The sequence below is a fragment of the Elephantulus edwardii genome, unplaced genomic scaffold, assembly GCF_000299155.1.
Source record: "Elephantulus edwardii isolate Elephantulus edwardi_28Jun2011 unplaced genomic scaffold, EleEdw1.0 scaffold00130, whole genome shotgun sequence".
In the NCBI taxonomy this organism is placed as follows: Eukaryota; Metazoa; Chordata; class Mammalia; order Macroscelidea; family Macroscelididae; genus Elephantulus; species Elephantulus edwardii.
Window position 1 is genome coordinate 6,433,682 of NW_006399880.1, and position 24,111 is coordinate 6,457,792.

Below are 24,111 nucleotides of genomic sequence, written 5' to 3' on the forward strand. Positions count from 1 at the left end.
AGGAAAACAAACAGATTCATTCTGGAAAGAGTGACTTAAAACGGGCGGCTCCCTGAAGGCAAGGATTCTGAGACTCCGTCTAACATACTTTGGACGTGTTTTAAGGAGACCGGTCCTTGGAGAGGGACATCATGCTTGGCAGGGTGGAGGGACAGCGCAGAAGGGGATGGCCCTCTATGAGGTGGATTGATTCAGTGACTGGGGTAATTGGGATGGGTGTATCGGAGACAGTGCATCTGGTACAGGAAATAGCAGTTTAGGGCTGTTGTACATAGGGTCGCTGTGAGTAGCAAGTGACTCGACGGCACATAACAACAACAACAACATCACAAGAGTAAAGAAAAAAGTCTCTTGATGTATTTATTTTTAAATTATTTAGTATTCCAAACTTTGTGCTTTTATTTTCTTTTTTTTTCTTGTTGTGTACCATCAAATCAGATCTGACTAGCACAGGAGGAGATTACCCCCTCCTTCTGGAGGATATGGTAGATTCAAACTGTGAGCCTTCAGGATTGCAGCAGTTTCTTACCACTAGGCCATCAGAGCTCCCTACATTTAGCATATTTTGCAAAATTAATATCATTAACATTCACAAGCTCTAGTGGCCAAGTCGTAAGGAGCTCTTCTGCCAACTGAAAGGCATACAGCTCAAGTCCACTAACTGCTCCTTGGGTGAAAGATGGGCTATCTTATCCTGTAGGACATACTGCCCCTGAAAACTCACCAGAGGGACAGCTAGGAGTTGGTCTGACTCCTCAGTACTACACAACAGGCTTTCATCCAAGTTCAGACCTATATTTAACCGTGAAGTAAGCAATATTAACCACACTGTATATATTGAAGAAAATTAATATGGCAAACATGTAATCTACTTAAGACAAGGAACAAGGCAGATCTTTCCAATTTTACATAGATAATAAAGGATAGAACAACTGTGGAAAGAAAAACACGAACAGCTCATGTATGGTACATTTTATGTATGAAAAAATCTGGACGCTCACACACAACAATGTATTTGTTCAGAGAGATCTATGTAAAGATGTGAAAGAGAGACTGGAAGAACATACATCATAATAGATAGGAGAGATGGAATTTGCAATGAGAGATATGGGACTAGCAAGAAAAGTAGAACTAGGATTAATGATACTGTGCCATAAACTGACTGACCATCTCAATAAAATACAAAGCCGTTAAAAACTTAAGGTCGTCTGTCAGTCCTTCCCTCCAAGGATATCCTCACAGCACAGAGCTAGGCAATGGTAGCATCAAGATTCAAGTGGTGACTCCAAAGCCTACACACCTTACTAATCTACTCTGCTGAATTAGGTACCAATTATGTCTGCAAAAGAACTCTCATAATTACTACGTGATTGTCTCATAAAGACAAAAACAAACAAAATAATTTTTTTTAAAGAAAACTAGAGTGTAACTAGTATTTATGAGTCCTTACTTTTTCACGTTTATTCATGATACTCTTACATGACACCAGTCTAATACATACCATGAATGAACATCATCTTGGGGCAATCTTTTAGCACTAGATCTGTGATTCCACAGTTGGTCATAGTGACTCCAACAAGGTTTTTTGATTTTAATAGAAGAATCTAAAAGAAATAAAGTTAAAATGGTCCATGTGATTTGGGTTTTTTATTTTGAGTCTTTTTTTTTTTTAGGCTATAAAAATGATTTTATTGATAAACTTGAGAAGCAGCTGCTATCAATTTATTTTTCTCTTTAGGACAAAACCAAATTACATAAAGATGGAAAATGTTCCTTTGTACTATGCAAGAACTTGATCAAACTAAGAAAGGTAAAGAAGTATTCAGGCTTTGTTTTCACCTGTACGTGGTCATCCTCAATCACTGGATCACTGGTACTGGTGGACTTATCAGCCGTTCGCTTCCGCTTCATGGCATGGCGTGGCTTTGTTTTGGCAACCTCTAGAAAAATCAAGATGAAAATACCCATTTTAATCTTGCTTTCTCTGCTGTAACAGAGTACATTCAATTCCATGTATATAAATTCCAACAAAACCAATTCCCAAATCCATTCTTAAGGGAAGTCAGAAGGACCACTATTTCCATCTGACAGTTCCAAAACAAAGCAGCCCTGATCCTGCAGTGGTTAAAGTGCTTGGCTAACCAACCAACAGGTCAGAGGTTTGAACCCACTATTTGCTCCATGGGATAAAAGATGTGGTAGAGTGCTTCTGTAAAGATTCCCACCTTGAACATTCTCTTGGGCAGTTCTACTCTATCTATCCTATGTAGTCACTCTTGAGTATGAAGTAACCTGATAATGGGTTTTGGTTTGGTTCCAAAACAAGATCATCATCTTTTTTCTCAAACAGGAATCAGCACCTTTTTATATGCTGGTCTTTTCAACAATCTAACCTTCTTGTCTTCTATCTCCTTGCTTCAAGTCATCCTAAAAACTATGGTTAGATAAAACCCACCAACTTTCCTGTAAAAATGAAAACCAAAAAACCTTTAAATGACAACTCACTGCTTAGTGAATGACTGAATCCCAGACACTTGGAGATATGATTTAGTCCTGTTCATTCACAATTTTATTCCATATTATATCCTACTCCCTTCCACTGCTGTGTTTCTGAAGCCATTAATCACAGTACTTGCTTCTAAACAAAGTATCTTCACTGACTTTTAAAAATACTACCCATTTCTGTAATGCCCTGTTTTAAGAGCTACCTGCTCTAAAAACTCATCCTGACCCTCTAACACTATGTATCATCACCACTGTCTTGTTTCATCTTTTTTATCAATTTCTGCCACCAAAAAAATGTGCTCTTACTCGATGAAGTGGCACTCAACATTTACTGACTGACTGACAACAGACTGAATGACTACCATCAAATGCACACAAATGGAATAAAATATCTACTGAGCTCTTACTGTGTGTCAGGCACTGTACTAAGGGACTAAACTGTATTTCTTCATTATCTTTTAAAACTCCCTGAGAAAGATTTCTTAATTTCCTCATTTCACAAATTAGAAAACTGAGGACAGAACATAAAAGCTTGCCAAGGTAAAAGCAGTAGATCCAGAAGTGAAATCCAAGACTCTAGTACCAGTCACTACACTGAAAAATCTGCAATCTTAACTAACAAAAAATCTGGTTAGAGTCATTTATGAATTTTATTCTTAAACATATTTTCATCAAAAAAGCAATTATCTTGATGTTATCAGTTCTAAATTCCATACATTATAAAGGAAAAAAATGACAACACAAAATTAATAATCATTTTTTATACTTACCCACACTATAGAGAAGTATAGATTACAATAGCAGCAAACTATATATACAATCAGTTGATTTTTCATGAATCATATTCATATGTTTATGTATTACTGCTAAACTATCACCATGTTACTTGGTGGTTATTTAGTATCAATCATGAGTACAAAGAAAGAACACTAACCAAGATACTACCAGATCTCCAAAGGATTGGGCTACATGGAACTTTAAATTTCAGTCCGTGACTCAGATAGAGCAGACCTCCCTCCCCTGTCCAATCTCATCTAAAATCACCATGAATTCCCACAATGCAAAATAACTCAAAGCAAGTGTTCTCATTAAAGCCTAAAAAGAAGTACCAAGAGTTCTATCCATTACACAGGGCCCTAAAACCAAGCAAAATCCTGGCATTTCAGAGAACATTTAAACTGAAAAAACATGGTCAGCCCAGTGAGGCCCTTTTCCCAATGTTCCTGAAGGAACTTCATTCACAGTTTGATTATCTTCACTGATAAGAAACCTTGTAAAAGTTGTGTTTTTTGTAACAACCACAATTCAAGTACCTGTTATAAGTACTCACACGTCCTGATTTTCTCTCTCAGTCTAACAAAGCAAAACCAAAAAAAGTCTGCTTCTAATCATTCCTCTGTAAGTTATTAAATGGTCTTTAAATTAGCACTCCTTTTATGATCCAACTGTCAAAACTCTTACCTCCCTGGACTATTCTCCCTTTCCCTTTAATTGATTAACAGTTAAAATATTATAGAAATATTTAATACAGTTACTATATAAACTATAAGGCTCAAAGTTAAGTTTCCTGCTGTACAAGTATCCAAATTAATGATATAGATAGATAGATAGATAGATAGATAGATAGATAGATAGATATAGATATTTTCCAAGAAAATGTATAAAGTGAATTCAAACTTTGTATGTAGATGCCCTCAAGAAATAAAGCTTTCTCAATGTAAATGATTTGCAGAGTTCTCATTGTTCTCTTCAGATCTTCCTTCCTGTTTAGAGATAATCCATCCCTTTTAGGGACTCACATTAGTGATTTCATACATTCAGTAGTATCAACATACCTCATGTGATGGTTTCTACCACTTATTAATTTCACAATTATTCACTGGGCCCCATACCATGTGTAAAACACTGTGCTAGAAGCTGGGAATTTAATGGCAGATAAGCAGACAGTGTGCCCCTGCCCTCCTGGACTCAAGAGTCTAGTGGAAAGACAGACAGTAAAACACAGAATTATGACATAGTGTGGTTAACATCAGTGTAGAAGATGCCACAGAAACACAGAAAAGCAGGCCTAATCCAGTTTTGGGGGGTGTTAGAAAAAGTTTAGTATTTAGGAGCACAAATTAATCTTACATACTAATACTCTGATTAACCCAGTTATTTTTTTGTGATAGTTTTATTAAAATAATAAAACCATGAAGATATATAGAATATAGGTATATACTCCCAAAATAGGAATGAACAGAACAAATAACTACACTGGCTTCTAATACCACTTCAATACTACACAAGATCATAAAAAAGGGAAAGAAAAATAACAAAACTGAAACTCTGTTTTGCCTGAAGTAATTTTGAAAACCCTAGAGCCTCATTCAAGCTTGTTCATTAGGCTGAAAATTCTTTACTTAAATTTTTTGACGCAGAGTGGCCAGGGTTAAACAGAAGTACTGACAATATAATAGATTTAAATAACCAGTGGTAAACCTCCCAAATAACTTTCCAAGAATGAATATTAAAATCAGAAAGCTGACATATCCTAAAAATAAAATAAAGTAAAATAAAATAAGTTATCCAGTGTCCCAGTATTTAAAAAAAAATTAGGAAAAAATTTCAGCTAATATAAACACATTAGCTATATATATATATAGTATGTAAAAAAAACCACAAAGTAATATATACAATTTGCCTAAAAAAGGTAAATAAAAATCACTGCCATCAAGTCAATTCTGACTCAAAACAACCTCTCATAGGGTTTCCAAGGCTGTACATCTTTACAGGAGCAGACTGCCTAGCTTTTTCCCGAGGAGCAAGCAGCTGTTGATTTTGAACCTCTGACCTTTTTGGTTAGCTGTCTAGCAAGTTAACATATTACACCAAAAAAGCTTCTAAAAAAAGTAAAGAGGATTCTATAAATAAAATCCAGACAATTACTTAACATAAAGCACTGTATTTAGTATGATTAAAGCAGGGTAAGAAAAAACTGATAAAGTTGACAGCAAAAAAGTCAAATCTAAATGGAAAATAACGATGATCTAAATTGATAAGCAAAACAAAAACTTCAAAATTGTTCCAAGAATCAAAACCAAGAAAACAGCCCCCAAACCCAAGTCCTTTGAAGCCCTGACAGAAGACTCAATGTTATAAAAAGTCTATTTTTAGGTTAATCAAGTCAATGCAATTCCAAACAAGACTTTTGAGATGTGACAAACTGATTATAAAAGTTAACTGATAAAAATAAACTTTAAATGCATCACTAACAAAGGAAATATCATGAAAGAATAATGAATGAAGCCAGAAGGATAAATTTAATAATTTAGGAAATGATAAAAAGAGCATTTCAAAATAATAGCATGAAAACGAATGTCAACAAATAGCACTGAAGGCAAGTGGTAGAAGTTCAGAATAAAAAAAGAAAACTAGCTTCCATAGATAAAATTACTAAGCAAACTTCAATAAATGAATAAAAAAAAAGTTGTATGTATTCATGTGAGCCAAGTATAAATAAATACTGTTAAGAGAACAAATAAAAGTAAAAAAGAAAACATGGAGATCTGATTTCACAAAACTGAAAAAGCCTGTAACAAAGGATGTCATAAGACTTTTTAATGAAATCATCAAATAAAAATCATATATTTCAAAATCAATGTATGCTACTGTAATGATTGGCATGTAATTAAGTCTCACATTTATCTCTAATTTGTCAATTTTTTTAAGTGCACAAAAGTCAATCAGCTCTATTTGGTACCAAAAAAAACCAGAATCCTTCACTGTTTAGGGGCTTTATGATTTAAAATTAAAAAATTAATGTAAAAAAAATACATTATTGTTCACTGACTGATGTTAATAATTTAATAAAAAGAGGAGATAACTTAAATACAACAGAATTCTGATTAAGAAATGTACCTCCTTCCAGAGCCTACTGTGTTGGTACATACTGATTAATTACAATTTAACTGGCTAATGAAATTATATACGTGTATGTTCTGAATATATTACCACCAAAATGATTCTCATTCAAACTAATTACTTACCTGCTTATTTCCTGGCAAATCTACCTGGAAGCAAATCTGGACTTCAGAAAAAATTAGAGGCACTGCAGGCAGATATACAGGGGTGGTAGGCCCAGGAAACCGCACTGAGATAGGAGTCCTCAGTTCCAATAACTTCAAGTCTTTTGGCTAAGGTTTAAGACTACTACCAAGACTTGAATTCTCTAAGTGGGAATCCCCTAAGTGGGGATGGGAAGAGAACCCATCTACTGGGGCAAAGACATTAGAATCAAAGTTGTATTTACAATTAAAATGCACAAATACATAGTTTTCTCAAAAGCTAAACTATTTTAGTTTTTTGAGGTTGGCTATTTTAGATTTTTACAAGTCCCCCCACCCCCACCCCAAACCACTGTTGAAACTTACTCAAAAGGTCTATGATCCCAAACAGAATTCAATTTATCAAACTATGTGTATGAAATAAAATTTATGGAACAAGTTCATGCCTCTTGTCAACCCTAGCCTGCAGTTGCTACTCCTGGGAGCATTGTCATACCTGACTCAGATACCAGCGGTACATGGGAGAGTCTGCTCCTGGCCCTTGTTAGGGGCCTCCGAGGGTAGTCTTCATTAGACTGCACGTCACAGCTCTCAGGCTGGGAGCTCCCCCTCCTGTCCTCACCTGTTGCCCCAGAGCCACTCCCATTAGTCCTCTCATCATCTGCTGGGCCTGAAGACCCCCCTTCTGGTAGAGTCCTAAAGGAAAAGGTGGATCTCGTACCATCCGGGCCATTCACAACACAGGCTCGGCTGGTTGAAGGACGTTCCTCATCAGAACACCTGCTAGTTCTCCTTTGGGATTCCTGAGGCCTGTGACAGCAGCATCTGGGGCAGACAGAACTCTCTGCGTCTCCCTCCTCCATGGCCTCAGAGTCCTCTGACCCACCGGGGGAGCAGACACACTGCCTGGACACATCCACTTCTGGAGGGCTAGGCTCGGAAGAGCCACCGCTGTTCACCGTCCTTACAAAGTCGGGGCTTTGAGAAGCAGTGCTGTGTGAGCTGGAGTTTCCCACTGTGCTGGCGGTGGTGCTGCTGCAGCTGGGATAAACATCCTTGTTTTTTTTCTTTTCAGGAATATCCCTAGCTGCTTTCATATCGGCTTTGATCTGCTCACTGGTGACCTGACAGCCTTTCTCACAGCTGCTTTCCTCGAGGGGAAACTGCTTCGACTGGCCCATTTGATGGGAGTTGTACCTCTTTCGAAGTGGAGTCTTGCCTTTTCCACTTACTGCTTCCAGAAAAAGAAGAATGGCCCGAGGAAAAGAAAAGATTTCAGTACAAATTCTAAACAAAAGGCAAGAGTAAATCTGGAACAGGAAACAATGTACAACTATGATTGCATCATGTCATCTGTTAAATTCTCCTTAGTGCCTACCAGGTAATATCTACACTCTCAGCTTAGTCTTTGCACTACTGTTACATGATTCCAGACCATCTTTCCATTCTCGTCCCTTCTATACACTCTATAGTGAAAACTTTTGTGACTATACCCCTGCCTTACTACTTAAGGGTCTTTGTTTCACCAATCATTAGCTTCAGATTTCTTTTTCATATCTTTGTACTGAGACCCCAAAACTACTGTAGTCTGTCTTATCAATGTTATCTGTATCTTTGACCTGACAATTCAACCAGACTGGAAATTCCTTAGACAGAAATCATGACTTAGTTCTTTTTTTCTGTTTGTTTTAAATTCCTAACACAGTATCTGGGGCATAAGGCTCAAGGACTATATAAAGGACTATGTAAATAAAATTGGGCCTAGCCAATAGATAATTCTGAAATTACATTTTCTAAGAAATTTCTTGTTAGTCTGATGGGTACATTAAATTTCCTAAATTTCAATTTCCATGTGTAAAATTAAAAGTTTTTTCAAACACTTGATACAAAGCATAACGATATTTGAATTTATTTACAGACATTAAACAAAAAATTAACAAACTGAGTCAACAGTCAGTAAATTATTTCAAGTCTAAAGAACCAAGCTTTCCACAGACAAAAATAAATGGATATTTCAGGTATGGTGTTAAATACACATTGAACATTTAAACAGTTTAAAGAGTTGGACATTCCTAGAAAAGGAGTGCACAAATGAATTTATCCTTTGTTAAAATTGGTAAGCATATGGTTCTGAACAATAAAAAAGGACAGATAAGGAAGAAACATGAACCTAAAAGTTAAAAGAAATATAATTTCTTAGTGAAGCAAACAGCAGAAGACTGTTGCCCAGATTTAAAGGGAGGTAAAAGATTGTAAAACATACATCAGGACTCCCTCAAACACTAGTCATCAGTATTCATTTTGAACACACCCAGACTATCAATTGGGAAATGGCTGACTTTGCTGCTCCAGATTACTCTGTACTCAATTTTCTGTGCCAGACACAAGCCACTTGCTTATTCTTGACATCTGGATGCAACAACTTCCTAAATTCTCTACTACAGGTATCAATCCAATTCTTCTTCCCTCAGCTCAAATTTCACACTTGTTTGCTATTCTCCACTTGTGTGGGGTATATCAACAATTCCCCTTTCACTGGTACTACTGACCTTTCTTGCCACCCTGTCACATTTCATAAACCATATGCTAGCTGCAGCACTGCAAGATGTAGCAGGGATGCAATTTATAAAGGCCAAGGGTCAGTTCTCACAGTGATTCTCACTCACATCTCAGAGAAAGCCTTAATCTCTCACCTGACAACTCCCTGGACTGCACTGACTCTCCGATTTTCTCTTCACGCTCAGAGTAACGCCGAGTACCATTTTTTGGAATCCAAACTTCTTGAAGTTCTAGGCTGTCTTCCTCATCATCACTCTCTGAATCATGAACAGGAATTGGCGTTGGTTTTACTGCACGTTGAAGACCACTGGGTCCTAAGATAAAAGCAAAGGCCTAGCAATTACTTTTGGTTCACGAAAATGTCTCTTCTAGTGCACTGTTTCCAGAGATAAAGGGCTGCAGAGATGCTTGGGCTCTGCATAGCCACCCTTACCACTTCTCACAAAATAATATGGCCTTGAATGAGATTATGTGAAGCCATTCTTTCACAGTAAAGCATTATATAAACATCAACTACGATTACCAATAAACAATCACATATAGTCCAAAAGGAAAATAAAAATAGAACATAGGGCATGTCCCTTGAGGAGCTTCAGTATTTTATGAGGTCCCACAGATTTATGTAAAAAATACTTCATCTATTTGGCAGTGTGCATGGGAAAACATTAGTTGTAGTATCCAAATCTTTCAGATAAATGACTAATGGTGGCTCCATCAATTAAGTATAAGCTCCAAAGAATTCTGCCTGCCTTTGTCATATAATGCATAGGCCTGGCACAGAGTAGGTACTCAATAAATATCTGCTGAATAAGTGACTGCATCTGTAAGATACTTAAAACAAGAACAGTTAAAGATATACAAATTTTAAGACAAAGAGGCATTCCAATGGATCAGGAACAGAGTAGCAGAGCTCGAACATCAGTTCTGACTACTTGAGCAGTTTTTAACAAGTAGCTCAAACCTTTAAAAGGTTATTAGATTCCCTATTTATAAAATGAAGGGTTTTATTAATTAACCTTTAATGGCTGTAAACCAGTGAGACTAAATCTTGATCCATTAACTAAACCAAATCAAGCCCTCCAATTCTCTTACTCCTCACTAAAACAAGGGGAAGGTAAAAGCAGAATATCCAATCAGGTGGATTATTGTCCCCTCAGCTATTTGTGTGCCTTCTTTCTACAGAGACACAATGGCCAACTCAGAGAGCAGTCGTTGTCACAATTTACTTAAAATCAAAACCAAATTTTAATAAGATATATGCTGTTGTTTGGTGACGAGTCGGAACTGACCCATAGCTGACATCCAGTGGGTTTTCAGAGGCAATAAACATCACAGGAGACTGCCCATCCTTTCCCTGCAGAGTCGCTGGTGGACTCGAACTGAGAGCCTTTGGGATTGCAGCGCAGTATGTTACAGTCTTCAATAACAAATAACATACAACATATCACTAGTTACAAGTTCAAAAATCACTTATAATGTTAAATTTTCTCCATTAGCGTTAAGTGCTCGTTTTTCGAGTGATGAATGTGGAAAGTACCACATGATTACCTGCTTGTTCTTCATCAACATCCACAGGAATAACTGCTTGGCTGTGAGCTTCATTCCCACTTTCAGCTATCATCTCACCATCTTCTTGCACCATATCTTCCATCTCATTCAATGCTTAAACAAAAACAAACACAGGAAAGGATTAAAAACCATACAGGCAGACACTTCTTTAGACTGAAAAGCCCAGTGACTAGGGTGCCACCTAGAGGACATCACACAACTATGTCTCTGTAGAGAAAATAACAAGAAGTGCTCAATTATTCTGTAGAAAAGAAAATAGAGATAGGCAAGGATCGCTTGGTAGAGAAAGTTCAGTATTGTCAGGTGAAAGTCTAAGGGAGACACAAAGTTGAGAAAAGAAAGCACTACATTCACCCTTGGAGATATTGCTAGGGATGTACTTTGCTGTCTCTCTCTAAACAATGTGCCAGAAGGTAGTGAGAGCCAGTGACCAGGATCCCAGACACAGACAAGTCTGTGATCTAAACCCAGATATGCTGAGTAGGTAAATGCTAACTATACCTTTCAGTTCCCACTTTCTAGAAACTTTGGTTATCAGTTTTTAGTTGATGTGTGGAAAGGATTATGAATAAATATGTCAGGTGCATTTTAAATACTTTAATAATATCATTCACGCTATATATCAGACTTAACTTATTAACATCTATCTAATGTGATTTTATTCTTATATTACTCCACAGGATAAGCCCATGGAACAATTGCGGACTGACAAGCTGCAACAAATATATTTTATCTTGTTAAACAGTTTATTTTCCAATGAAGATTTGAAAACTCCTGGCTTTATTATTTACTAGATTTTTACAAATTAAATGAAAATTTCTCAAGTCAACATTCAAGACATTCAATCTATATCCAGTACTTTCCTATCATGTGAACATCTCTAAACAACATTTTCATATTTACGCAAACAAGAGGGAAGAAGAGGACGTGTGTGCCTTGTTCATAACTAGATCTTTAATGCTTTAGTGCCAGTACCAATGCTAAAAGTAACAGCACTAAATAAATTGACCATCTTAGTGAAATATATCTACAAAAGAGCAAATAAATACTTGTTCTTGAAAGTACTGTACCATCTCCTTAAGAGGATAACAAAAAGTTACACAAAACAATTAAGGTAAATTATGATTAAGTCAAAAAGCTATCATTAGATAAGTGTCACTGGGAATATACTGTCATTGGGAATATAATGTCATTGGAAGTATGAGATAGGAGACTGCATGGTGATAAACCAGTACAAAACCAACAGGAATATAGCAAAGGATGAGCTAATTTTCTTGTTGGGTCATGGAAGCTTTCACTGAGATGAGGATCCTTTTAACACTTTCATCTAGAACCGGGAAGAAATAAAACTAAAAGTTAAAATCATAGGGTAGTAACATCTTACATAATAAAGTTAAAAGGTGATGTGACAGAATGAATGAAACTCAAACTCAGTGCTGCTAAGCTGGACAGACTTATAGCTGAGGCTCCAGCAGGTTTTCTAATCACATGGGAGGAGACTGCTTATCTTTCTCTGGCAAATCCACTGGTGAATTAGAACCAGCACAAAGAGGTGCTTGCCTTTGGGTTAGCAACACCACCAGAGCTCCAAAGTGAATGAATTCATGGCTACTAAAGATAAGGTGGTAAGAGTAGACAGCTCTAAGATTATCATTTAAACTAAGTGAAGAAGGAGTTAGCCAAGCAAAGATGCAGGGCTTATATTCTAACAAGAAGGTTCATGCGGTGGTAGGTGCCACTTTGGCATATTTAAATATGGTTAAGTAACGTAGAGAAACAGCAAAAGATGAAGGTAGCTTAGATTATGTGAGTCTTATAATTTAAATGAGCAAAGGAAAATTTACAGTAAGGCAGTAAGAAGTAGTATTGGCAAGTTTTAATGACAAAAGAAGCACTGATGTTAATATTTTTAAAATACTGCCCTGAATGCTTTAAGAATTTCTATTACATGGAAAGAAAAAAAGTGGAAGGCCCAGTAAGAGACTGTTTTTTAAAGCATCTTCTCCAAATTTATACATCAAGTCCTGTAATCTAAGTTTTAACATATTCTTCAGGTAATTCTGAAGCACATTCAAATTTGAGAACCACTGTTCATCATTAAAAACTAAAGATTAATTTCATCTCATGGGTGATTCAGGTTAATTAGGGGAAGAGCAAGATAAAGCATTGAATAACTGGCATAAATGTATTGTTCTGTTAAATGATGCATAGGTAAATGCATGTATTTTGTGGTTAGGGTTACTTCAAAAGAAATTATCCTCAAATAAGGCATTTGAAGTGCTAGGGTTCAAGTTTATATGTGAATGGTTTTTTCCCCCTCTTGTTTCTACTGCATCAGAAAGCTGAACAATGACTATGGATGACAGAAGAACTGATGCCTTTGAGCTGTGGTGCTGGAGAAGAGTACTAACAGACTGCTAGGAAAACAAGTATGTCCTAGGGTGAAGTCAGGCTGCTCCTTGGAGGCAAGGATTCAGAAGCTTTGTCTGACATACTTTGGACATGTTGCAAGGAGGGACCAGTCTTTGGAGGAGAAGTATGTCATGATTGGGAGGGTGGAGGGACGGCACAGGAGAGGAAGACCTTCGATGAGATGGATTGATTCAGTGTCTGGGGTAATGGAGATAGGTGTGTTGGAGTCAATATGATTGGCACAGGATAGAGCAGAGTTTAGGGCTATTAGACATAGGTTCACTCTGAGTCACAGGTGACTCGACGGCACATAACAACATTGAGGTAAGCTCTAGTGTTTCATGTGATAACTCCTCTTGAATAGTTCATCTCTTAGTCCTGGAGATGACTGACATTCATACTGTTTAGGGCAGACACTTGCAACTCTTAAGGTCATTACAACATCAAGTTATTGCTGAGCCTTCAATGAGTTTTTAGAGACTGTAAATTACACAGCAAGAGGCTGCCCATCTTTCTCTTACAGGGCAGCTCGTGGATATAAACTGTGCACCTTTGGGATGGTAGCGTAGCTCCTTTCCACTTGGCCACCAGAGTACCTATTATTTAAATGGATTCACACAGTTTAAATCCATGACACTGGTATGCAAGGGTCAAATGTAAATTATGTGAACTTCTAGAGTACAGGAGGTCGGCAGATCTAAGATCCAAGTTGTTCCAGAGTAAAGTGTACTATTCATTCCTTTAATTTTTAGCCCTTAATACAATGGTATTGTACTTGTCATTAGCTCTTTTAGGTAAGTGCTGAGGCTCCTTTTACAGCAATTACAGCTTCAATATCAAAAGTTTTTTTCTGAGACTAAAAGTCTTCTCCTTGAGAACAGTGACCAGCCAAGGATGGCCACTGCCTTGCTAGGGCAATACGACAAGAGAAGAAAATAAAAGGCATCCAGATATAAAAAGAGATGGTGAAACTGTTGCCTATATGCAGATGATATGGCAGTGTACACAGAAAACCCCAAGGACTCAACAAAATAACTTCAAAACTGTTAAAGATAGTAGACCAATTTAGCAGAATGGCAGGACACAAGATCAGTATATAAATGTCAGTGGGATTCCTCTACAGTAACAGAAAGAACTCAGAAAGTAATACCATTTACAATAGCCAAGCACAAATTAAGATACTCGAAAATAAACCTAACTAGAGACCTTTACAAAGAAAAATGACAAAACACTTCTGCGAGGCACAATAAAGGACCTAAAAAAATGGAAAAATGTTCCCTGTTCACGGATACAAAGACTGAATATAGTAAAAATGACAATCTTGCCAAAAGCAATCTACATGTTTGATGCAATCCTAATACAGGCACCAAATTCATTATTCAAAGAATTAGAAAAGGAAATTGGCAAGTTTATTTGGAAAGTAAAGAAATCTGGAATAAACAAAGTATTTCTGAAAAACAAGAATGAACTGGGAGGCATAGCACTCCCTGATCTCAAAACCTACTACACAGCTATAATAACAAAAACAGCATGGTACTGATAGAATGACAGGCACATGAGCCAATGGAATAGAATTGAGAATGCAGAATATAATCCATCTATCTATGGTCAACTGATACTCAACAAGAAAAGAAAACCTATCAAATGGGGAAACGACAACTTCAACAAATGGTGCTGGCAAAACTGAACTACCAGCTGTAGAAAGCTGAAGCAGGATCCACAATGCTCGCAATACACAAATCAACTTGAGGTGGATCAGAGACCTAAGGGTAACAAAACAAACAAAAAAAACATAAACGACAAAGTAGGAGGACCAAGCTTAGAAGGCCTACCTCATAGTATTAAAAGGCTGACAAATACAACCAGAAATAATATAATCAGGAGAGGATAAAATTCACAAATGGGACCTTAGATAGATTAAATCTTTTCAATGTTAAAAGTTAAGAGGTGAAAAAACATCTTTCAACAGAGTGAAAAGAAAACCTACTGACTGGGGAAAAACATTTGCCAATACCTCAGACAAAGGTCTCTTAACAAAAGTTTACAGGATCATACAGGGCCTCTACAAGAAAAAGAAAGATAACACAATTACAAAATGGGCAACAGACATGGAAAGATATTTTATAAAGGAAGATACTCAGATGGCCAACAGACACATGAGAAATGCTCAAAATCACTGGCAATAAGAGGAATGCAAATAAAAAAACACAATGAGATACAATCTCATCCTAGTAGCAAGTGGCAAAGTTTAATAGGACAGCAAGTAATAAATGTTGACAAGGATGTGGAGAGAGGAAGTTTCATACACTGTTGGTGGGATTGTAAAATGGTACAACCACTCTGGAAGGCAGTTTGGTTTGGCATTTCCTCAGAAAGCTGAACATAAATATTCCATATGACCCAGCTATTCCATTGCTTGGAATATACCCCAAGAAAATTACAAATGAGACACAAATGGAGATTTATACACCAATGTTCACAGTTGTGTTATTCACCATCACAAAAACATGGAAACAGCCCAAATGTCCGACTACAATCAAATGGATTGAGAAATTATCATACATTCACACAATGGAATACTACGCAGCATGCAGTAGCAATGATTTTGAAAATCACTACCTAACTAGGGAGGGACTAGAGAACATTATGCTAAGTGAAATAACTCAGCCTCTTAAGGACAAATACTGTATAAGACCATTTTCATAGAAAAAGAAGGATAACTAGCAAAATGTGTATGAGGATCCAAGAAAGTAAGAGAAGGATGAGGATAGGCAGGTGGGTAACCATAGGTTCTCGCAATCTGAGGAGTAGGAGGAGGAGTGCATAAAGAATGAGAAAGATTTTGGTGTGAAAAACAATGTATATGAACTTTGCAAACAGGCAGTATAAAATAAAAATTTACTTTTTAAAAACAGTTTTCTGGATCTTGACCATCAGTGTTATATGCAATCTTGTTTTTTGTCTACTGAAGTAATATTTGTAAAGAAACTTTTAGTAGATGAAATCTCCACAATTCTGAGACTTAAAATGCAGAATGTTCCTGAACATGTTTTGGCTCTTACTGTAATAGTATATGATTTCACAAGGAAAAGTAATCTTTACTCCACACTGAAAGGAAAAGGCCACATAACTTTACAGGAGAATTTACATAAATCTGTTCATTATGTTAATTTCAACCACAACTAGCTTCACAGAATTTAGGTAATTCTGAACTGTAGCTCTTTTAAGTTTTGCTTGATAATCTGTGTTTTGAGACTCTTACAGGCCCATCTGCCCTTACAATGGTACTCTGCGACAACAAAGCAAAGAGATAATACTTGACCTTACCATCTTTTTCTTCACTTCCTGCATTCCTTGGCTCTGCATTTTTGTTTGATTCTATTTGAGGAGACTATCAGGAAAGATATTTGGTCACGGTAAAATTGAAATGACCAAGAGGACTCAAGTAAAAAGTTACATATAACTACAATTACTTCAAAAGAAAAAAAGACTTAAATAAAGACTTGGAACTCATTAACATTATGTCTTTGTTGTTAAGAACCACCTGGTCAACTAAGACTCACAGTGACCCTGACATCCTGACCATCTCTGACACACTAGAGCCCATGGCTGCAGTCACTGTGTCAATACATCCTGCTGAAAGTCTTCTCCTTCATGGACTCTCCCAAGGACTAGACCCTCCTCACAACGTGCCCAAAGTATATGAAGTTTCACTGATAGATAGTTGGTACACAACCACAGGACTGAATGAGCTTATTTAGAAAAATGATTAGAGAAAGGAGATTCAGGTTAAAAATAAAATAAAATCAAAATGAAGGAGGTGGAATTAGCAAAGGAAATTGAAAAGAGCAGATCCAGCAAAATAAATAGTTTATAAAATAAACAGAGTAAAAAAATAGACTTTCTAATCCAAGAAGGGAAAAGTGGGCAATGGCATCAAATGCCACTACATAAAATATACAGATATAATGGAGGAATAAATAGTGAATTTGTTTAGTCACTGGTGACCTGGCCAAGGGCTAAACTGGAGAGTTCTGCAGAAAATGTGTCAGGTGAGAATGTGACAATGCCTACAGATGATTCTTAAGATCCTGATGTTGTGGTTATGTGCCATCGAGTCGCCTGCAACCCAGAGCAACCCTATGTACAACAGATTTGAACCCTGTCCTATTGTGAGCTAGTCTCACTGACTCTGACACACTTACCCCTACTGCCCCAGTTACTCTATCAGTCCATCTCTCATGCTGTCCCTCTCTACCCGTTTAAGCATGGATGTCCTTCCCCAAGGACCAGTCCCTCCTGGCCACGTGCCCAAAGTATGTAAGACAGAGCTTCAAAATTCTAGCCTCCAGGGAGAAACGTGGTTTCACCCTCTCCAAGACAGACCTATTTGTTCTTTTGGCAGTCCATGGTATGTTCAAGACTCTTCTCCAGCACCACAACTCAAGATGCTATTTCTCATTATTATCTTCCAAGAGTGGGCAAAAGGGTAACATCAAAAAAGATGCCAGAAAAATATTCCTTTTCCAGTTTATAAAGGTCAACTGGGAAACCTGACAGGGAAACACTCTCCTTCCATCCTTACTTATCAACAGCATGGCTGACAGTGCCTATTTAGTGCATCAGTTCACACACAGGCCAATACTAAAAAACTAAGTGATTACATAAGCCAAATCTCCAAAATTGCTGTAGGGTTGATTTTGACTCATCAAAACCCTGTAGGTTAGAGCAGACCTGCCAATAAGGTTTCTGAGCAGCCGGTGAGTATAAACTGCTGACCATTTGATTTCCAACTCTCAAAGTTGAAATTATAGCACCACCAAAACTCCTAATCAAAACCTGGCAGATCTTTTTTTATTGCTGGTTGGCTGTGTAGACTAAATGATTAAAGAAATGTGAGAGGTGCTCAGCTTAATACAATATGAATACAGGGTTAGAGTTCTTTCTTTCAGAATTTGAAACAAAACATGGTCTCTATACTCAAGACAAACATATTTATGGACTGGTCAGGGAAATAGGGTAAGATGTGCCTTTACCTAAATTTCAAAAACAAAGTCTCAAAACTGTACTGTGCCCTAATTCCCCAGCACACGTATTAATCTTTCCTATTCTGTCAGCATCTTTTTAATTCTATGAATAAGAAGCATCTAAGGATGGCTTTGAAACAAGCATATAAAGAAATTTCATCCACTCCTTTAGCTGGTATGTCAACTAGCTCCCCTCAGTGGGAAAGTGGAGAGCTGAAAGAGAGGAAGAGATAAATCAAAGAAACATGATCCAAAGTAAAAATCATTTCTATCGGAGCTCACAAAAGATCTGGGTTACCGTCGGCTGCAAACTGCTGTTCTCCTGGCTGCAGGTCTTGCCGAAAGTCATTCTCTTCGTCTGATTCATCTGGTTGATGGTGATTATTGTCGTGGATGTTGGCATTGTTATTCTGGGCATTATTTTCATTGTCATTATTGGAGTTTTGATTGCTAACAAGAGCTGAGGAAACCCCAATTCCTGTACCTGCACTCAGACCAACTCGAGCACAGCCCTAGGGCAAAAGCAAACCATATGCTTATTAAATAAGAACTAACATTTGTTTAACACTGTGTTTTTGAAATGTTTTCATACCCAAATAAAGAATCTCATTTGTAGTACATAGCATTTCAAACACAGAAAAGGTTTATTAGCTTTAACTCATGAATAAGGTAACTGAAGTGCAAAACTGGAAAGAGATTTGTCCAACAACCGCACATTGGTAGTAACATAGTAGAGCTGAGACTTGAATCTCAATACTCTAATCTCAATTTCTAAGATGCTTAACCATAAAGCCTTGCTTTGACCTGGAAAAGTAACCATATGAGAGAAAATAATTATGCAATGTTTTAAGTTTCTATTATCGTGAGAGTAAATTAAAAAACTCATTGCCATTAAGCCAGAACCAACTCAAAGGTGACCCTCCAGCAGAGGGTCCCTTCAGGAGAAATTAAATCTCATGGGAAGAGAATTTCCATTTTATTCACTCGTAGCTGGTGGATTTGAACCACCACAGGCATCACTTTTGGGTTAGTAGCACAACTTCCCATGGACTAGAGATCCCTTCCATGAGAGTAGATCGATTAAGTAATTTTAAAATAACATTTTTATACAACTGGAAAATTCAGGTTTCCCAATAGAAAAGATAATAATCTGATAGTATCTGAGTATTTTCTGGGTTTCTGATTAGATTTAATCTCTCAACTAGTTACTTTAGGTTACATATCTGACCTTACCCTTATCTTACCTTCAATTTACAGGACTGATGGAGACAGCTTCCCACTTTCTTTTTTCCCTTCCCAGGAAACAACTAAATGCTCAATTATGACAAGAATTCATGTATTACTACTAGTTTTCTACCTAAATTAACACTGGTAGTATCAATAAAGTATACAAAAAGCATAGTAAAGATAGATCACTTAGGTTGTTTTGAGTACCAAAATAAATACATTCGTGACTCACCTTGGGTGGCTCACGGAACATCTGGTCCAGTGAAATAAACTCCAGACTAGGCAACAATTCAATAAACTGGCCAAAAGAGTCCAGTTTTAATGCATGGCACCGCACTAGATTGATATCAACCAATCGTGTCCATCTTGAGTGATCTAATAAAGAAATGGCATGGCTGAAGAGAGTAATCTGACATTCCCAATTACTAAAGAATTCTGCTGTAGGTCTTCAAGTCCTCACTTTTTAAGTATTCCCACTCCCCTTATTTCATGATTTTTGAACTGTAATAAATCTGATGTTTTTCATTACCCAATTACATTGTGAAACTAGATGGCTCTGGAAATATAAAATTTAAAATCAACTCAGTCCTGATTTAAAACTGATCCATTAAAAAAAAAGAAAGAAATGATCCATTTAACATTTTACAAGTTCATTTAACAGCATGCTAAGGGTTAAAATGAGTATGGTATACTCATTAAATAGGACAAGATGCAGCTATTTCACAAGAACAAAGCTGAGCCAAACATGTATGCTGATAGGAAAAGAATCGCCAAAATAACCTCCTGCAAAATGAAGCAACAGTGAGATCATGTATGTTGTTGTTTGGTCCAGTAAACTATGACTCATAGTGACCTTTTGTACAATAGCTCAGAACCCTGCCCTGCTCTGAGCCAGTTTCACTGACTCCAACACATCTAATCCCATTGTCTCAGTTATCCTGTCAATCCATCTCATCTGGGGTCTTCTTCTCTTGGGCTGTCACTCCACCCTTCCAAGCATGATGTCCTTCTCCAAGGACAGGTCCCTCCTGGATATATGCCCAAAGTATGTGAGACAGAGCTTCAAGATCTTTGCCTCCAAGGAGGAACTTGGTCTCACCCATCTCTATGACAGACCTGTTTGTTCTCTGGAAATCCATGGTATCTTCTCCAGCACAACTCAAAGGCATCAATTCTTCAGTCATCTTTCATTTTGTCTAGCTCTCTGATGCATAGCAAGTAATTCCAAAGACCATGGCCTGGATTAGGCACACCTTAGTCTCTAGACTGACATTCTTGCTCTGTAAAACTCTGAAGAAGTCTCTGACAGTAGATTTTTCTAATGCAATTAGTTTTTTGATTTCCTGACCACTGCTGCCAAAAGGGTTGATTGTGGAACCAAACAAGCTGAAAGTATTAACAATTTCAATCTCTTCTCCAAGTATCATAGCGCTGCGAATTGCCCCAGTGGTGATAATCTTCATAATCTTGATGTGCTTCAATCCATATAGCATGCTCCTTAGTTTCAGCAAGTAAGGCTTTGTCATCTGCATAGAATAGACTGTTAGTCTTTCTCTAATCCTGATTCCATATTCCTCCTCATAAAGACCAGTCTCTCGAATGATCTCTTCTGTACACAGATTTAAAAGGTATAAAGACAGCTCTCTGCTCCTCATTAATCCACAAATTGCCCTCTCTTCTCATGCAGCCTCAGCCGCATCCCTGAGACATGATGGTGAAAGTCGGAGTAAAGAGATTTGGCCGCACTGAGAACCTGGTCACCAGGCCTGCTTTTAACTCTAGCAAAGTGGATGCTGTTGCCATCAATGACCCCTTCATTGACCTCACTTACATGGTTCTAGTATGATTCCACCCATGGCTATGGGAAGCCAAACTTTATACCAAATATTATATTAAAATCCTTGTTCAGGATTGAAGGAATTGCAGATTTGTAAGTTAGGATTTCTCTTGTGGCAGATCCCAGAAAATAATCTGTTTGTTCCCTGCAGACAGGAGACAGCTAGGGCCCCCCTACAGAATGTTACTTCCTGGGAAATACTTCCTGAGCTAGAGCATTAGGCCGACAATAGAGAAAAATAGAGCCTTCATTTACAAGGAATTCCTTTTGTTATTTGCTTCCCCAGATTGTCAAAAAATACACAAAGAAACATGATTTGGGGTCTTCAGTCGAGAACTGCTGGCCCCGTTTTATGCTCTCTGCTCTATCTCCTTCCTGGCTGTTAGTCTGATTATTAATAATTATAAAATTATTCCATTCGTTGGGACCCTCAGTCTGCAACACATGGCAAGTTCAACGGCACTGTCGAGGCTGAGAATGGGAAAGCCATCTCTATCTTCTAGAAGCGAGATCCTGCCAACATCAAGTAGGACGATGCTGGTGCTGAGTATGTTGTGGAGTCCACTGGGGTCTCCACAAACTTGCAGAAAGCTAAGTTGAAGGGTGCTATCAAACGGGTAACCATCTTTGCCCCTTTTGCCGATGCCCCATGTTTGTGATGGGCGTGAACTATGAAAAGTATAACTCAAGATTGTCAGCAATGATTCCTGCACCACCAACTGCTTGGCTACCCTGGCCAAGGTCATCCATGACAACTTATTATAGAGGGATTCAAGATCACAGTCCACACCATCACTGTCACACAGTAGACTGTGGATGGCCCCTCTGGAAAGCTGTGGCGCGATGGCTATGGAGCTGCTAAGACCAACAGCCCTGCATCTACTGGCGCTGCCAAGACTGTTGGCAAGGTCATCTGTGAACTGAATAGGAAACTTACTGGCATGGTTTTCCATGTCCCCACTCCCAATGTATTAGTTGTGGACCTGACGACCTGCCATCTGGAGAAAACTGCCAAATATGATGACATCAAGAAAGTAGTAAAGTAGGCATTGGAAGGGACCCTCAAGGGCATCCTGAGATACAATGAAGACCAGGGTGTCTCCTGTGACTTTAACAGTGACACCCACTCTTCCACCTTTGATGCTGGGGCTGGCATTGCCCTGAAAGAACACTTTGTCAAATTCATTTCCTAGTATGACAATAAATTTGGCTAGAGAAACCAGGTGGTTGACTTGATGGTTCACATGGCCTCCATAAAATAAGAGTCCCTTGGAGCACTAGTCCCAGCAATAGCACTAGAAAAGAGAGTGATCTCAGATGCTGGGGAGTCCTTGCCCCAACTCGATCTTCCCACACACTGAGAATCTCACATCCTTGACATACAGTTTCCATCCAGTCCCCCTGAGGAAAGGCTTGGAGAGCCTATCTTGTCATGTACCATCAATAAATTACACTGTACACAGCAAAAAAAAGGTATAAAGACAAGTGCACATCCTTGGTCCACTCCTTTTCTGATTTTATACCATGCAGTGTTTCCTTACTTTGCTGATGACAGCCTCCTGTCTAAGTAGAAGTTTCGCATGAACACAATCAGGTGTTCTGGGATTCCCATTCCTCAAGGTTAACCACAATTGCACGGTCAAATGCCTCTGCATAGTCAATAAAACACAGACAGACATCCCTCTGGTAGAGCAACAATATCATTCTGTATATACAAATAATTTTTTAAAAGGGAAAAACACTCAATGAGATGGGCTGATACAGTGTCTGCAACAAGAGGGTCAAACACAGAAACAATAGTGAGGATGGCACAGGCCTGGGCAGCATTTTATTCTGCTATACACAGAGGTACTATGAGTCGTAACTGACTCAACTGAAACTAGTAACACACATGTAAAAGGCTATAGTATTTGCCAAGAATAATATATAAGCAACTCTTGATTATAGTTACTTTGGAGACCAGACTCTTTCATTCTGTATCCTGTTTAAAATTTATCAAATGCATGGATTACTTTTACTTCTTTAACAGGAGATCTGAGTAATGGAATTATGGATCATTCTGTCTACTAGTATGCTAATAACTAGGATGCCAGTTAACAGGGTTTTGTTTTGGTTTATTATTTTTTTGTGTATATGGTCAAATTTGGTGTTTCATTGATTATGCAAAGGTGTTTGACTGTGTGGATCATAACAAACTGTGGCTGAGTCTGAGAAGAATGGGAACCCCAGAACATTTAATCGTGTTAATGCGAAAACTACACTTGGACCAAGAGGCAGTCGTCAGAACAGAGCAGGGTAACACTGCATGGTTCAAAATTGGGAAGGGTGTACACCAGGGATGTGTCCTATTTCCATACCTTTTCAACCTGCATGCAGAACAGATTATCCGAGAGGCTGGGCTCTATGAGAAGTGTGGCGTCAGGATTGGTAGAAGATCTATTAACAATCTGCGTTATGCACATGACACAACCCTGCTTGCTGAAACTGAGCACTTGCTGCAGAGGGTCAAGGACTGCAGCCTCCAATATGGACTGAGGTTCAATATCAAGAAGACAAAAATTCTCACCACTGGACCAATTGGTAGCATCAGGATGGATGGTGAAGAGATTGAGATTGTTCACAGCTTCAGTTTTCTCGGCTCCACGGTCAACACTCTTGGCACCAGCAGGCAGGAAATCAAAAATCGTATTGCGATGGGAAAGTCTGCTGTTAGGGATCTCTCTAAATTACTCAAGAGCAACGGTGTCTCTTTGGAGACTAAGGTGCGCCTGATACAGGCCATGGTCTTTGCAATTGCTTGTTATGCATCAGAGAGTTGGACAATGACTAGGGAGGACAGAAGGAGAATTGATGCCTTTGAGCTGTGGTGCTAAAAAAGAGTATTGGATGTACCCTGGACTGCCAAGAAAACAAACAGATTCATCCTGGA

The 24,111-nt window shown here is 38.0% G+C and overlaps 1 protein-coding gene and 1 pseudogene across 2 annotated transcripts in view; one reads left to right on the top strand and one right to left on the bottom strand.

Annotated features, from left to right (window-relative positions):
• The window catches only part of FBXO38 (F-box protein 38), a 60,962-nt gene that overhangs the window by 9,980 nt on the left and 26,871 nt on the right, over positions 1-24,111 (bottom strand). Inside the window, exons 10-16 of one of the 2 annotated variants that reach the window (XM_006893721.1) lie at positions 19,578-19,720; positions 18,417-18,630; positions 10,659-10,772; positions 9,245-9,424; positions 7,273-7,782; positions 1,840-1,940; positions 1,502-1,604 (exon numbers count right to left, since the gene is read on the bottom strand). In XM_006893721.1, the coding sequence (XP_006893783.1) occupies positions 1,502-1,604; positions 1,840-1,940; positions 7,273-7,782; positions 9,245-9,424; positions 10,659-10,772; positions 18,417-18,630; positions 19,578-19,720 (1,365 nt within the window). The remainder of the gene's footprint in view (positions 1-1,501; positions 1,605-1,839; positions 1,941-7,272; positions 7,783-9,244; positions 9,425-10,658; positions 10,773-18,416; positions 18,631-19,577; positions 19,721-24,111) is intronic. The other variant, XM_006893722.1, reaches the window with a different exon arrangement.
• LOC102846688 lies at positions 21,057-22,444 on the top strand (annotated as a pseudogene).